General features: G+C 46.3%; 1 protein-coding gene across 7 annotated transcripts in view; it reads left to right on the top strand.

Annotated features, from left to right (window-relative positions):
• TNC (tenascin C) overlaps window positions 1–14,048 on the top strand; it is a 94,991-nt gene that overhangs the window by 71,084 nt on the left and 9,859 nt on the right. For 5 of the 7 annotated variants that reach the window (XM_037059139.1, XM_037059142.1, XM_037059141.1 and 2 more), the window contains 6 exons: window positions 1,132–1,404; window positions 6,238–6,360; window positions 7,468–7,611; window positions 9,742–9,861; window positions 11,551–11,694; window positions 12,431–12,561. In XM_037059139.1, the coding sequence (XP_036915034.1) occupies window positions 1,132–1,404; window positions 6,238–6,360; window positions 7,468–7,611; window positions 9,742–9,861; window positions 11,551–11,694; window positions 12,431–12,561 (935 nt within the window). The remainder of the gene's footprint in view (window positions 1–1,131; window positions 1,405–6,237; window positions 6,361–7,467; window positions 7,612–9,741; window positions 9,862–11,550; window positions 11,695–12,430; window positions 12,562–14,048) is intronic. The other 2 variants (XM_037059140.1, XM_037059144.1) reach the window with 1 other exon arrangement.

The following is a 14,048-nucleotide window of genomic DNA, read 5'->3' as shown; positions in this document are numbered from 1 at the left end:
ACTTACCAGGTGGGCTCGTCATTGCAAAACCAATTATTGACTTACTATATCGATAATCACTAACATCGTGGATATTCTTCAACACAGACTAAATCCATAATTTTCTCAAGACTAGTAATTCCTAGAGAAATAGAGTATTAACAACATGAACCTTCAAAAACTCTGTGTTTCCCAAAGTCTTTCTAGAAACTATTACTTCTGTGAAATATTCAAAGGTCCTACGTGGTGAAGAAGTTCCATGTTCAAATAAGTTTTGGAAACACTGATTTAAAAATAGTTTAAAGAGATCCTTGACCACAAGACTTTAAAGAACACCCTAATATGCATGTGTCTCTCCAAAAGGGACTTACCCAGGCAGCATTTCCCAAATTTACTGGACAGTGGGTACCTTTTAAGGAAGAAGATTAAACAAGAATAGTTTGCTGCAAGTAGACTTTGGGAGACACAGCTGTAAATTTACAGTGACATTGAGTTTTGTCTAGTTCAGGCAATCAAAGATAATACCTTGAGTCCAAAGTATACAGCACAAGAGGTTCCAAGCATCAGTTCTACCATCTGAACACTTATCTAATGGTTAAAAAAAAAGCAAGCAAGTCAAAAGAGTAGGAGCCTTCTTTAGTAAAACAGCTCCAAAAAAAAAGCAAGAAGATCATAACATTTATATCATTTTAAAAGCCATTTTGCTCATGATCAAGGGAAATATAATCAGTGGTATCATCATGGGCAGCTCTACAGATCGTTAATGCTGGTTTATTTGTTTTTTCAAAAAGAAAAGAAAAAGATCTCACAGTGGATGGGCACTCCGCCACTGGAAGACAGAGAGCAAATGTAAACAAGTTACTGGCTTTGAACTTGTTTAATAATGCAGGGGAAGGCCAATGTTGAGTCCAGATGTGGATTTATAGAATTGCTTTTAGACAAAACTCACATATGCACTCGGTTTGTATTAAATGTGTCAACACCATCTTTCCCTTCTCCTGGGCCTGCTAGACTTTTTCACGTTGAATAATTTTACTTTTGGCATCTCAGGATGGGGCCATCACTGCACGTTGATATCCCGTTGGAGAGAAGCTCGCACATGCTGAGAATTGATGTTGTCTTTCCTCCTTCTATTATTTCCCCCCCTTCTAGAAGCCGAGCCAGAGGTTGACAACCTTCTGGTTTCAGATGCCACCCCAGACGGTTTCCGTCTGTCCTGGACCGCTGATGAAGGGGTCTTCGACAGTTTTGTTCTCAAAATCAGAGATACCAAAAAGCAGTCTGAGCCACTGGAAATAACCCTTCTTGCCCCCGAACGTACCAGGGACATAACAGGTCTCAGAGAGGCCACCGAATACGAAATTGAACTCTATGGAATAAGCAGTGGAAGGCGCTCCCAGCCAGTCAGTGCTCTAGCAACAACAGGTACCGTACAAAACAGGAGAGATGGAGAAAAGTCACTCCTCGGGGGTCTTCTTCTCACAGGGCTAGGAACTTACAGGAGCTTTGGGTGCGGACTTCGGATCCTGGCTCTTTCGATTATAGACAGGGAGACTGGACAATTGGGCTGAGCCTCTACACAAAAAAAGTATTATGTCATTTATTTAGTAGCATTGTGAGAATTAAATGAGATAATTCATGGAAAGCCCAGAGCATGACTGGCACATACTGAGGGCTCAGCAAATGAGATATATTTATGTATTCATTATTGTCACTAATACATCACCATTGTTACAATTATTGCATTTTTTCATTTCAAAGATTTTTTCCTTCTACCCATTATCTCATCATTTTTTTTCTAGATATACACTTCCTTGTTCTTTGGTCAAATGTTTAAATTATACTATGCAGGAGTAATGGAAAAGTAGTACCTCCACCTATAAAAATTAATATTTATAAGCTGCTATGTGTGAAAAATGAGTACCACGAACAGAAAGGGAAAAGAGGAAGCCAGCATGGTTAAGGCCTGCTCCTCCTACACTCACTAAGTTTATTCAATACTTATAGTGACTCTAAAGGGGACTAGATGAGGAGGTGATAACTTCCTCCCATATGAGTTCTTTCGAGGAGAATAAAGGAAGCCGGTTAATAACATAGCTAGTAATAATAATGATATGAAAACTAAGATGACTCTTTAGAAGGAACTGGAAAGACCTACAACAGGTGGGGTGAATTTCTTCACAAAACTGAGAAAAACAGACAAACCTAGCCTTAGCTGGAGACAGCTGCTTCAAAGAGGAGCCAGAGGACAGAATCTTCAAATCACAGGAAGAGGAAAAGGGACCAGAGAAATGATGCAGCACAGCCTCTCCTGTTTGTGCAGAAAGAACCTGAGGCCCAGAAAAGGTCAGGTGATTTTGCCAAAGGTCACGCAGCCAGATTTGGGGTAGAACCCAAACACCAACGTATTTTAATACTATTAAATATAAGCATGTTGGATGACAGATAGCCAATGACTATACCAGGGTGGGCAAAAGTAGGTGCACAGTTACAAGTACATGAAACACCGTTTATTCTCGTATTATTTATTTATTTATTTATTTATTATTGTATTATTTACTGTACAAACAACTATAAATGTACTTTTTCCCACCCCTGTACATACTTTCCATCTGTGGCAAGCGTGGAGCATAACAGTAGCCAAAGCTTCTTTGTCCAGGGACTGGTATTTTATTATGTCCAGTTTCAGGACCTAATGAGCTCCAAAAAGCCACCTGTAGAAATCATAACCAATATGTGTAGATGTGGAGGAGATGCTGAGAGCCAGGCAGTGATCCAGTGAGGGGAACAACCCTGTTCCTTATTAACAGGGACGCCCTCTCCCGGGCTGCAGCTCCTTGCCGCCTCCCCCTGTGGCAGATCACAAGACAGAGCCTGATTTTTGACCTTGGTTTATAAACACTGGTTTTCAAAGTTTACTTCTAATTACTGATTTTGTTTGGTTGGACTTTTTTTTTTCTAGAGACTCGGCAGTTCCAAAGCCAAAAGGAGAATGAATAATCATGTTGGGTTTTTTAAAAATTTTTTTTTAAGAACGAAAGAAGAGAAAAGATAGACCTTGGTTTTTCAGGAGGCCCTCTCTTTGAGTCCTGCCTCTGGGGCCCTGTAGTCCCCACAGAGGTTGTGTGTGTGCTGTGTGTCTGCCTGCCTGTGCTCTGGCACCCAGAGGCAACGGAGAGGTGACTCTGCTGTCAGCTTTATAAAGTCCCCTCTCTGTTTTCTCATCCATTCTCCACCCTTTCTTCCCTTGCACCATCGTGAACCTTCTCTGCGATGCCCGTGCCTCTTTTTCCTTATGGAGCTGCTGCACGTCTTCCTCTCACCCGCTGAGTGCCAGCTGCCAGCCCCCAGGGCCCTGGTGGCAGAGGGGGTGGTTCGAAGCCGCATTGCCTAGCGGTTAGCCTGCAGTCTCTGGGAGGATTCCTTGAAGTCTGATCTGGGCTCTATGTCTTACCAGCTGAGTGACTTCGGGCCAGTCTCCTTTTCTCTCTGAGCCTCAGTGCCCCTCACTTGGCAGATAGAATTTACCTCAAAGATCAGCCATTGCGGTTTACGTATGATTATGAATGCAGAGTATTTAGCAGCGTTCCCTTGCCACTGTAACAAAATTAGCTATTAAAACATTATTATTATTATTTAATAAAATATGACATAGCCTAATGTAACAACATGGTATTGGGTAATTTAGGATAAATTTTATTTTTTAATGGTCCACTTGGTTCAAAATTCAAAAATGACAAAAGGGTTAGAGTGAAGTTTCTATTCTATGTCCCTTCCCCCCAGTTGCTCTACCTAAAGGAAGCCAGTGTTACCACTTCCTTCTGTATCATTCCAGAAACACGCTATACAAACAGACAAAATTAGTCATAACTCTACATTCTCTTCTGCCCTTTTGTGGCACAGTGGTTAACATACCCTCTATTGTACATACTGTTGTTGATGTGTGTGTGTTCCTTGCTTATTCATAGATCTCAGAGATAATGGTATACACATTAATTTGACCATCTCCCTACTGATGGACACTTAGTTTGTGATTTTTTTCCACCTTCTATCCATCATGCCCTGCATTTCCAATGGCACCTCTTCCCTTCTACAGTTTAAGCCACTTCTTCATAATTGCCTTGCCCCGCTGCGGGATGTCTGGAGTTGCCACGAGCTTCTTTTGCCTCTGGGGAGTTCAATGACAACATGTCTCTGAGGAGCCCCTGCAGGGGCCCCAGAATAGACGGAAAATAGCTCAAAATCTAGCAACAGAGTAAACTGATTTGCCATTCTCTTCTGGAGGTTCCTTAACCTGTTCCCACTGGGAGTCCAGTCATGTACCCCTGAGGCCAGTGGGTGTGATTAGTGCCCCTGTCCCCGATTCCCAGAACATGTTCCCTCCCACCCCATCTGCCTTTCCAGCCAAACAGCCTCTTAACCCCTCTGCCCAGTCCCAGTTCAGATGCGTTTGAAACGGCACGCCACTGTGTCACAGTGTCATTGTATCTGGCAGCCTAGGTCAATGAGCCTGCAGAGATGCTTGGCCGTCCTCCCTTCCATGTGAAGCAGGTTCTTCATGCCACAGGAGGCCTGCTAAAATGACCAATAGCCTTCCACACCTAGCTAGGTCTGCAGTCCAAAACTATCACGCGCACGGACCCTGAACTTCACTGCTCCTTGCACTCAGGAGTGCATGATGGATGAGGCTACTGATTCCTGTGGGTGCTCAGATAGTGCTGGTAATATTGCCATTTTTTCAGATGAAAAAACTGGGGTTCAGAGAATTCTGCTGTGGCCTCAAGGCATACCTTCTAAGATGGGCCAGGACCTGCATCAATGAAGTTTGCAGGAGAGCCTGAGCTTACCTACGTCCCTGGGTTTTTTTTTATCAACTGGCCTCATCTAGACCTTTCCTGGGGGCTACTTCAAAATCCAAGGTGGCTCATGGCAGAGAGAGTCACATCAGAAATAAAAGAAAGAGAGGGCGAATCATGTTTACTGAATTCTACTGCAAGCCAGATTCTGCACTGGGGCTTTAGACCCATTATCTCTGTTAATCCTCAGAACATTCCTTCCTGAAAGGGGGCACCATTTGTCACTGGACAGCTGGAGCAATTGAGGCTCACGGCAGTGAAGGGACCTGCCCCAGGTTGCCCAGGCTCTCTGTGGTATTCGGACTCTCACGATCTTGCAGGCCCCAGAACCCTGGTGGTTTCCAAAGCTCTCCCAGCAGAAGGCAAAACCCCAGGCAGCCACAGAGTCTGGGGGTGGCTACCAGGTTGCAAGAGAAAGCTGTAGGAGAAGAGAAAAAGATAGAAAGGAAGAGGAAAAAAACACCCTCTACAGAGTGGTCTGTGGGTTTCAGAACTTAATGATCCACGTGGGTTGGAGCGGGGGAAAGATGAAGTGAGGTCCCTGGAGACCTGAAAATTGTTTCCTGAATTCTCTGGTTAAGCGTGGTCAGCTAAGGAGGGCAGAAAGCTATGCCAAAACATACAGAGAGAAAGCCAAAGGACACTGGGTTTGCAGGGGGAGATGTTTATGTAGCAGGAGTGGGCCCCTGGGCGTGGCTTTCTCCACAGGTAGAACCCATGTCCTTGCCGTGTTTGCTTTGGCGATGGGCCCAAGGTTACTCCCCTGGCTCTGGACCTCCATCCAGTTCTGGGAATGGGTTTGCTGAGGTCAGTTTCCAAGCGAACATTATTTTCGGGGTCTGGGAGTTGTCCTCAATTCTAATGCTCAGTCCTGGGACCCAGAAAGGTCACATCACAAGACTGTTCATTGGAAAACCAGTCAAGCCTCAGTTTACTCCTCCATCAAATGGCTAAGCATACCTTCTTCTCAGGGTTTTCTAAATGAGAGTTAATCCTTATAAATTGCTAAAATCTATGCCATTGTCAAGTCTTGGTATCATTTAACAAAAGGAACTAGAAAGCCAAGATTTTGGAAAACATGCTAAAGATCCTGAATCACAGGAAGATGTATTTCAAGCTGGGAATCCACTTACTCACACTTCCTTCGATGTCAGCCGAGGTGCTAACATTCTTCTTGAATAAAACCAAATGGCAGCTCCACAGCCCAGGTCCCCGAAAGACTGGGTGTTTCCATCAAGGCAGTAACTTGACCACAGATTGCCACATTCTCCATCCCAAAGGTTTGGCTCAGAGACAGACTAGGGGCTGAATTTGCCTGGATAAGGGATCCAAGAAGAATCTTTGATGAGCAACATAGTTACCTAACTGTTTCTGGGTTTCTTCTGTGTTTTCTCCTCCACAGCCATGGGCTCCCCAAAGGAAATCATCTTCTCAGACATCACTGAAAACTCAGCTGCTGTCAGCTGGATGGCACCCACTTCCCAAGTGGAGAGCTTCCGGGTCACCTACGTGCCCATCGCTGGAGGTAGGAGGCCCGGGAAGGCCACAGGCAGAAAGGGCCTGGGGGTCTGGGTGGAATAGTGAAGAGATCCTGATCATTCCTGTCCTCCCGACCATCTTCATGTTGGAGACCATCTGGATAGACCTCATTGTGAACTTCACAATGACATCCTAGGGAGAAACTATCATGGGAGGGTCATTGTGGGAAGATCCTTTCCAGCCCTGACATTTTAAACATCTGTGAGAAGGAGATTCCCAACATTGTGTCCGCACAATGACAGAAGACATGGAATACACTGGCCTTTCCCTTTGAGCATGCTCATCTGACAAGCTGGTCTTGACCTGGATAGATGTGAGGGTTTTGCCCTTGGGCCCCAAAATCTTTTCGTCTCAGTAGAGGATGGGAAGTTGTGACTTAGTAGAATTGGGAGTTCTAGTTCAGAGCACATGGGCTGTAATAAAAATGGCCAGGAAGGAAGCACAGTCAAATCTGTCTAAAAACATTTTGTCAGGTAGTGAGCTCCCTGTTAGGGGAAGTGTGTACAGAGAGGAGGCTTGACAATCTCTTCGGAGGAATGCTGTAGCATCTCTGTGAAAACTTTGACCAGCTGATGTCCAAGCTCCTCACCAGTCCCCAAATTCTGAGAAATGTAAAATTTTGGACTTTTTAATAACTGTCAGAGTACAGACTTGATGATGACCATCTTCTCTTCTTAAAGAGTAGAATCCCTCCTGGTAAAGGAGCCTATATATGCCTAACCTAAAACAATGGGTTAAATATGTTACACGTGCATCACCTGGTGAACTTCCCGTATTCTTCGTGAGAGAAATAAATAAAATTTGCACAACATGACAGCTCTCTACTGAACGGAAATTTGCCATTTTTAACACATTGTGACTTCATGTTTTTTCCTCTCCTGGCTTGGATTTTGGCATCTGCCTGGGTGGAAAATTACATCGTACAAAAAGTAAGATGTCTTCTCTTATGCCAGAGGGCAGGAGCAAATGCGAAGTCAAGAAAATGGCACTGGGTATGGTGTCATGTCCGAATCGGATACACCCATGCTTGGGGCAATGGTGAGTGCGTTTCCGTGAGGCTCCCCTGCCCCAGCATTGCTTTGCTGTGTTCCAGGTACACCTCAAGTGGTCACTGTGGACGGAACCAGGACTCAGGCCAGGCTGGTGAAACTCTTACCTGGATCCGAGTACCTTGTCAGCATCATCGCCGCAAAGGGCTTCAAGGAAAGCGAACCCATCTCCGGGACTTTCAACACAGGTGGTGTTGTCGCCTTTGGTATTATCACTCATGACTCAGCAGCTGGGAAAATGTTTCCACTTAGAAAATCTTAGTGGGAAGGGGACTGGATTTGAAGCATCACATGCCTCATTTCAGACCCATCACCTTCCTCCTATGGGCTGGGGAACCTTAATCTTAGCCTTAAACACCCTGGACCTCTGTTTCCCGGGGCCACATGGAAGAAAAAGGCCAAGCTGGGGAGTCACACTGAGCTGGGTTGAAATCCTGGATTGACCATTTCTAGATACATGAGTAGTCAATTCATTTCTTTAGGCTCCAGCTTCCCCCCTCTGTGAAATGGGTACAATTCTGCTTCCTCTGCTGTAAGAACCACATGAAACAATATAGGTAAAGCATCTGTGTATAAGATGACTGCGTACAATCAGCCTCCACCCACTTCCCCACCTGGTGCCAGCAGATCACGAGGGTCCTTTCAAGCAGGTGCTTCACAGAGACGTGGTACGGTGGCAGCTACGAAGTTACTGCTCTCCACAGAGCAGCCACCGTATTCCTGGCTCTGTTACTAATCCCTTCACATTTAACCGTTAAAATGGCTATTGTCACTCCCATTTTATAGAGGAAACAACTGAGACCCAGAGCCCTATAACTAGTAAATGCTAGAAACAGATTTCAGCTGAGGTCAGTCTAACTCTGTGTTCTTCTCAAATAAAGGATTGTTTTCCTGTTATAACCTGATTTGGACAGCACCCAGTGAAGAGGGGGGAATAATGAATTGCATTGAAGAAGAATGAACTGGGAAATTTCTCTTCAGGCAGCCATGTCTGTAAACAATTTATCCTTTGATATATGAGCAATTATCTAGTCTAATCCATTCAAGGATGCAAAGAATGGGCCTTGTAGAAATTTTAAAAATATCTTAATAGCCTCAAAGAGTTTATAACATGCAATTAAACATCCTATCTGAAGCCAGAGTCTTGTCCACCCTGCCACACAAGCCATTATTGCCCCCATAGAAATTTTTTATTCATGGATTCTCCATGGCCAAACAGCAAAAGCTGGATGCCTTTCTTCCCAAGGCACCAGTGTCCTCGCCAGTTAAAGGAGGTTCTGTGCAGTCATGATGAAGCAGGAAGGAACTTGGAGTGGGTGATGTGGACCCCCCAGATCACTCGGCTACTCCTGACTGTCAGGCCAGTCATTGCCTCCCTTGGGATTCAGGCATGTCATCTGCAAATGACCTCATGACAGCTGCCCTCCACCTCCTGGGGCTGTTGTCCTGAAATAATTAAGTGGTAAATGGGGTGCAAGGGGAAAATAGTTGTAAGTAGCTTGGTTTCTAAAAAAGCAGTGTTGGGCAGCAGCAGTGGTCAGTCAACGAGGCCAGGGCCCTGTGAATATCCATGCTTTCCCAGAACAAGTCATTGGGAAATCATATCAGTGACTTCAAGTCACCTGAGTGGTCTATTAATAACACCGCCATTATTGAGCACTGTCCCCAGCACACATCACACACAACGCCAGGTTCATCCTTACAACAGTCCCCCTTTGACAGCTGAAGGAAGTGAGGTTTGCAGAGGGAAATGACGCAGGCCACACAGACCCCAGGCAGAGAAACCAAGGAGGAGCCCGGCCCCCAGCCCCCAGCCCCCAGAGCCCGGGTCCATGTCCTCTACACGCCTCCTAACCAGAGCTCTCACTCAAACCCCCGAAAAGCCTCAGGCAGCCTCCACTTCATAAGTTTCCTGGTTTTTTTTAAGTTCTCTCCCTTGGGAAAGTGATTGGAACTATAATGATAATGCTTGTCACGTGTCAGCCCTTTCTATTTTACACAGCATCTTTCCACCTGTGATATCATGTGACAATTAGAACAACACTGAGGATTCCACCAGGCAGAATGAGTATCCCCATTTTACAGATGGGGAAATAGAGACCCAAGGTAACCTGGCCAACAAGGGAAGAAGTCCTGACTCAAACCCCGCTCATCCTGGCTCCCGGGTCAGGACTCTGAACCTTTCATGCAGCTGACACTGTGTCTCCATCCAGGAGTCCGGGAGCAGGGTGGACAGCAGAGGTCTGAGGACAGCTGTGGTCTGAGGTCCTACCCCACAATTGCCTATCTCTCTGACACATCACCATCTTCCTTTGCAGCTCTGGACAGCCCCTCTGGCCTGGTGACAGCCAACGTCACTGACTCAGAAGCCCTGGCCATGTGGCAGCCGGCCATTGCCGCTGTGGACAGTTATGTCATCTCCTACACAGGGGAGAAAGGTGAGGCTGTGTCTAAGACCCGCCCCATCGTGAGGAATGTCTGTCTTGCTAAAGCTCTCCTCGTTCTCCCTTCTCTGGCCACCTTTGGTGAAGGATGACAGAAATGGGTGGCAAGGCTGGAAGGCCCGCAGTGTCCCTGTGGCTCTCCATTTCCACCTCAGAATGAGGGCTGGGGCAGGGGTGGGTGTGGTGTGGCGGGGCCTGGGCGGGAGTGACAGGGAGGCCCTGCCTGTAGGCCTCTGCCTGTTGTCAATGAGCTTCCACGCTGTGGTTTTGTCGAGGAAATCTAGTCGTCCATTTCAAGAAAAACTAAAGGGATGATCCCTAGCCTGTTCCTCCTGTCCTGAGAGGGTCTCCACCTTTCTCTTCCTCTCTAGGAAGCAGCTCTCGTCTCTTAGAAAGAAGGGGTTCAGGAGCTTAATCTTAAATGGGCTACTTCAGGTGATGCTGGGAACCTAGGCTTCTCAGGAGCCAGAGAGAGGCCAGGGGTAGCAAGTCTGAGGAATCAGAAGGTATTGTTCCTTGTCTTAGCAGGCATCTTTCCTAAGATGCTCAGTTGGCAAATTAAACACCTGTTTTATTAAACTCAAATGTAAATAAGAGAGAGGAGAGAGATTCCTTTCCAATGAATGAGCCATGTGTTTGTAATGAGCTCCTCTAGAAAAAAATGTTACTATATTAATCTCAAAGCACATGCAGGTTTTATATTTGATGGTTCAGTAGGGTTTTCCTTTCAACGACTGGAGGACAAGGCATTCTGATCTGTGTCTGGGGCCTCTGAACGTCTGAACTCAGGCCCAGCACCCACCTGAGAGAGTTCTTTGTGAGGACAGAGCTGGGGGGGAGCGGGGAGGAAGAGAGGTGTGTGCGTTTACTTTTTATTCTTCAATTTGTAAATATTCTCTGTGCACAAACTCTTCTGAGTCTGAGAAGATGGTGTTGTCTCACCTAAAATATATCAGAATATAACTCACGGGAATCATGGAAATTTGGGGTGCCTAGGAAAGGGCCTGGTCTGGAGGTGGGGAGGGGGCTCACAGATGATGTGGTAGGGTGGCCAACCCGTTCCAATTTGCCCAGGACTTTCCCTGTTTTAGCACTAAAAGCGCCACGCCCTGAGAGACTCCTCAGTCCCTGGCAAGCCAGGATGGTTGGTCACCAGTGATTAGGGAGTGAACACACACACTTGGGCACTGGTGTTTGGTTTCCACCTTGGACCTGACCCAGTGGGTCTCAAAGGCAGAAGCAGGCTCTGGTGCTTCTGTCGTCCAGTTGGTGGTGGTCCTCCAGCCTAATGACTTGACAGCATTTGTCAGAGTATAGAAGGACGTGTAAGTAAGTGAAAAGGAGAGGGACCACAAGCCCGAGACAGATTAGGTGTGGGCAACATTTAAAGATGTTACAGCACCACTCCTCCAGCTGTGCCTGCACCATCTGGAAAATTCTCCTCACCCCCAGTTCCCCTTTCCTCTGATTTGGTGCCTGGAAAAACTTAGTCTCCATATGATGAATCCTTTGTACGTGAGGTGAGTGCTCAAGAGAGAGAAGGGGGCGTGAGTCACTTCAGGAAATCAAACATGCTTTTCTGCAGGGCCAGTGAAAGTAAGTGTCTGTGTGAGAAGGAGGTGTGTGTGCTGGTGGCTCAGACCAGCAGAGGTAACTGCCTCGGTGTGTGTATTTCTTGTGCAGTGCCAGAAATTACAAGAACAGTGTCCGGGAACACGGTGGAGTACGTGCTGACCAACCTGGAGCCAGCCACGGAGTACACGCTGAGGATCTTTGCAGAAAAAGGGCCCCAGAAAAGCTCGACCATCAATACCAAGTTTACAACAGGTGCAAAGCCACCAGGACCCTCTACCTTAAACAGTCCCCTCTCCAGCTTCCTTATTCAGTCAGATCCGTGCAGCGTGATGGCATCCACCGTCAGCTAAATTCCCCAGTGCCCACTCAATCTTGACCTGAAGAAGCACACGGTTTCCTTTTGAACTGGGATGACCTGTTCTTCTGGTGGACTAGAAAACAATTTTAAAAGAAGACCTTTTAAGTAGAAAGCCAGCCCCTACTGGCTCTCAGTCCAGTATTTAGCGATCCATGTTCCAGGCAGGGAAATATTGTAAGAGAAAGGTTGTTCAGGCAAGTTTGTCTAAATGTCTGTTGGGGTTTTGTACAGTCAGACCTTTTCACAAACTGTAGCAAGCAGGGAAACGGAGGAAGTGCCCTCTCAGTAGGGGTGATCCTCACTATCAGTATCCATCTGTCCTCTTGTTTAGGGACAAGGGACATCAGTGATACGTTCACAGCTGTGTCTTTCTCTCCCGGTCCAAGGCGCATCAAGGCTACGTTGGGCTCAGAAAAACCTGGTCCCTAGGATGGGATGGAGCCCAGAGGACATATGTCTTTGGAGATTATACGGCCCAACCTCCTCATTTACAGATGGGGAAGGCTCCATCCAAAGTTGTATAGGGCAATGGTTAGAAAAGGACTTAGGCCCAGGCCTCTGGATACCCAGCCAGGGATTTTGTCTTACGTGTGCTGACTTATCTGCTGTTGAATGTCTTATCTTCTCCAGACCTCGACGCTCCTAGAGACTTGACTGCTACCGAGGTTCAGTCGGAAACTGCTGTCCTCACCTGGCGACCCCCCCGCGCATCTGTCACTGGTTACCTATTGGTGTATGAATCCGTGGACGGTACAGTGAAGGTATATTGAAGTATATAAACAAGTCTCCACTGCTAACTGAAACCTTTCTGTTATGCACAAAGTTGGGAAGAATTATCTGGGTGTGTTTCTCTATCCCAGTGCAACTGAGAAACTGGAAAACAAATTAATAGGGACTGGATGCCATGCCTTCTGAATCATATGCTCCAGCATCTCTCATTTCCATCAGATTCCAGTTTTGGTAGCCGGCCAAGGTCAAGAACCACTGCTCATAAGACTTGAGAACAGTTTGGGAGCTGGATTCTTGATCTGTTAACATGTTGTTGAGCAAAGGCCAAAGGCTTCTTCTGCATTTTTGCTACATATCCGTATATTACCTTCCAGAGGCATCTCTCTGTTATATGTTTGAAATATGTATCACCATGGTCTTATGTCATGAACGGTGAGTACTGTTCACAGAAGTGGTTCATACTATTTATTTCTCTACCAAGAAACTTTTTTGTTTTACTTTTTAGTTTGAAATAACATTAGACCTTCACACAAGTGAAATTTTCCCAACTTAACCTTCTAAAACTTGTTATTAAATTTTTAATTTCAGTCATCATACTTTATATTTTCAGGATCTCTTACTTATTCTCTGCACATCTATCTGTTCCTAGCATATTGTTTGCATTTTGTGCATCGTCTTCTCTTTATCTCTGAGAATGTATGTTATTGTTTTTTCATTCTACAGCATGCATAGTGTTTCTTTCAAGTTCTTCTCTGTTTCACTGCTGTTGGTTTGGTTTAGGTCTCCATCTTTCACACTGGAGACTTCCACCCAATGTCTGTTGGTCCTTTTGCCCTGGAGCCAAGAATGAAACAGCTGATTGGGAATTCCAGTCACACAGACAGGGCTTGTCAACTATGGGGCAAATACCCAGCAATCTTGGGGGGACGCCCAGGTATCATTACTGTAAGCCCTTTCTCTTAACCAACTCAGTCTCCCTGGAGGACCCTCCCACTCCTGCAAACCAGGCTGCCAGGAGCCCAGCTGGAGAAAGAGCGTGGGCCCCACTGTGCACAAACTTTCTGTGTCCTCTCCTTCTCTGCCTCAGCTTCCCCTGCAGCCAGTCCTGCTGGATTTGGACTCAGAGCCCCTTCCCTGGCTCAGCCTTTCCAGAGGCTGGACTCTGCCTCCCCTCTGGGCTGGGAAGGACCATCGTGCAGACTGTTAAAGCTGGGGGGGTCCTTCTCTCGCACAAAGCTTTTAAACACACTTTTGTTCAGCCACGCCCCACACTGACCTTCAAAGGCATCTTTGCCCCTGCACGCACTCCATTCCTGAACTCCCTGGGCATTCGTCATCAGGCCTCTGACGGCTCTGCCAACTCAGCCCCCAGCATTCTCCGTTCTCTGCCTCAGTTGTCACTCCCCTGCACACTTTCCATCTACCAGGATTCCATTGGCACCACGTGCCTGGGGCTGTCTCCTCTGTCATGTTCCTCACTTTGTGGGTTTACACTCTATGTCCCCTCACACTCATTTTA

The sequence above is a fragment of the Sturnira hondurensis genome, unplaced genomic scaffold (genome assembly GCF_014824575.4).
Source record: "Sturnira hondurensis isolate 20B ecotype Veracruz unplaced genomic scaffold, ASM1482457v3 Scaffold0010448, whole genome shotgun sequence".
In the NCBI taxonomy this organism is placed as follows: domain Eukaryota; kingdom Metazoa; phylum Chordata; class Mammalia; order Chiroptera; family Phyllostomidae; genus Sturnira; species Sturnira hondurensis.
This window is presented reverse-complemented; position numbering and strand designations above follow the sequence as displayed.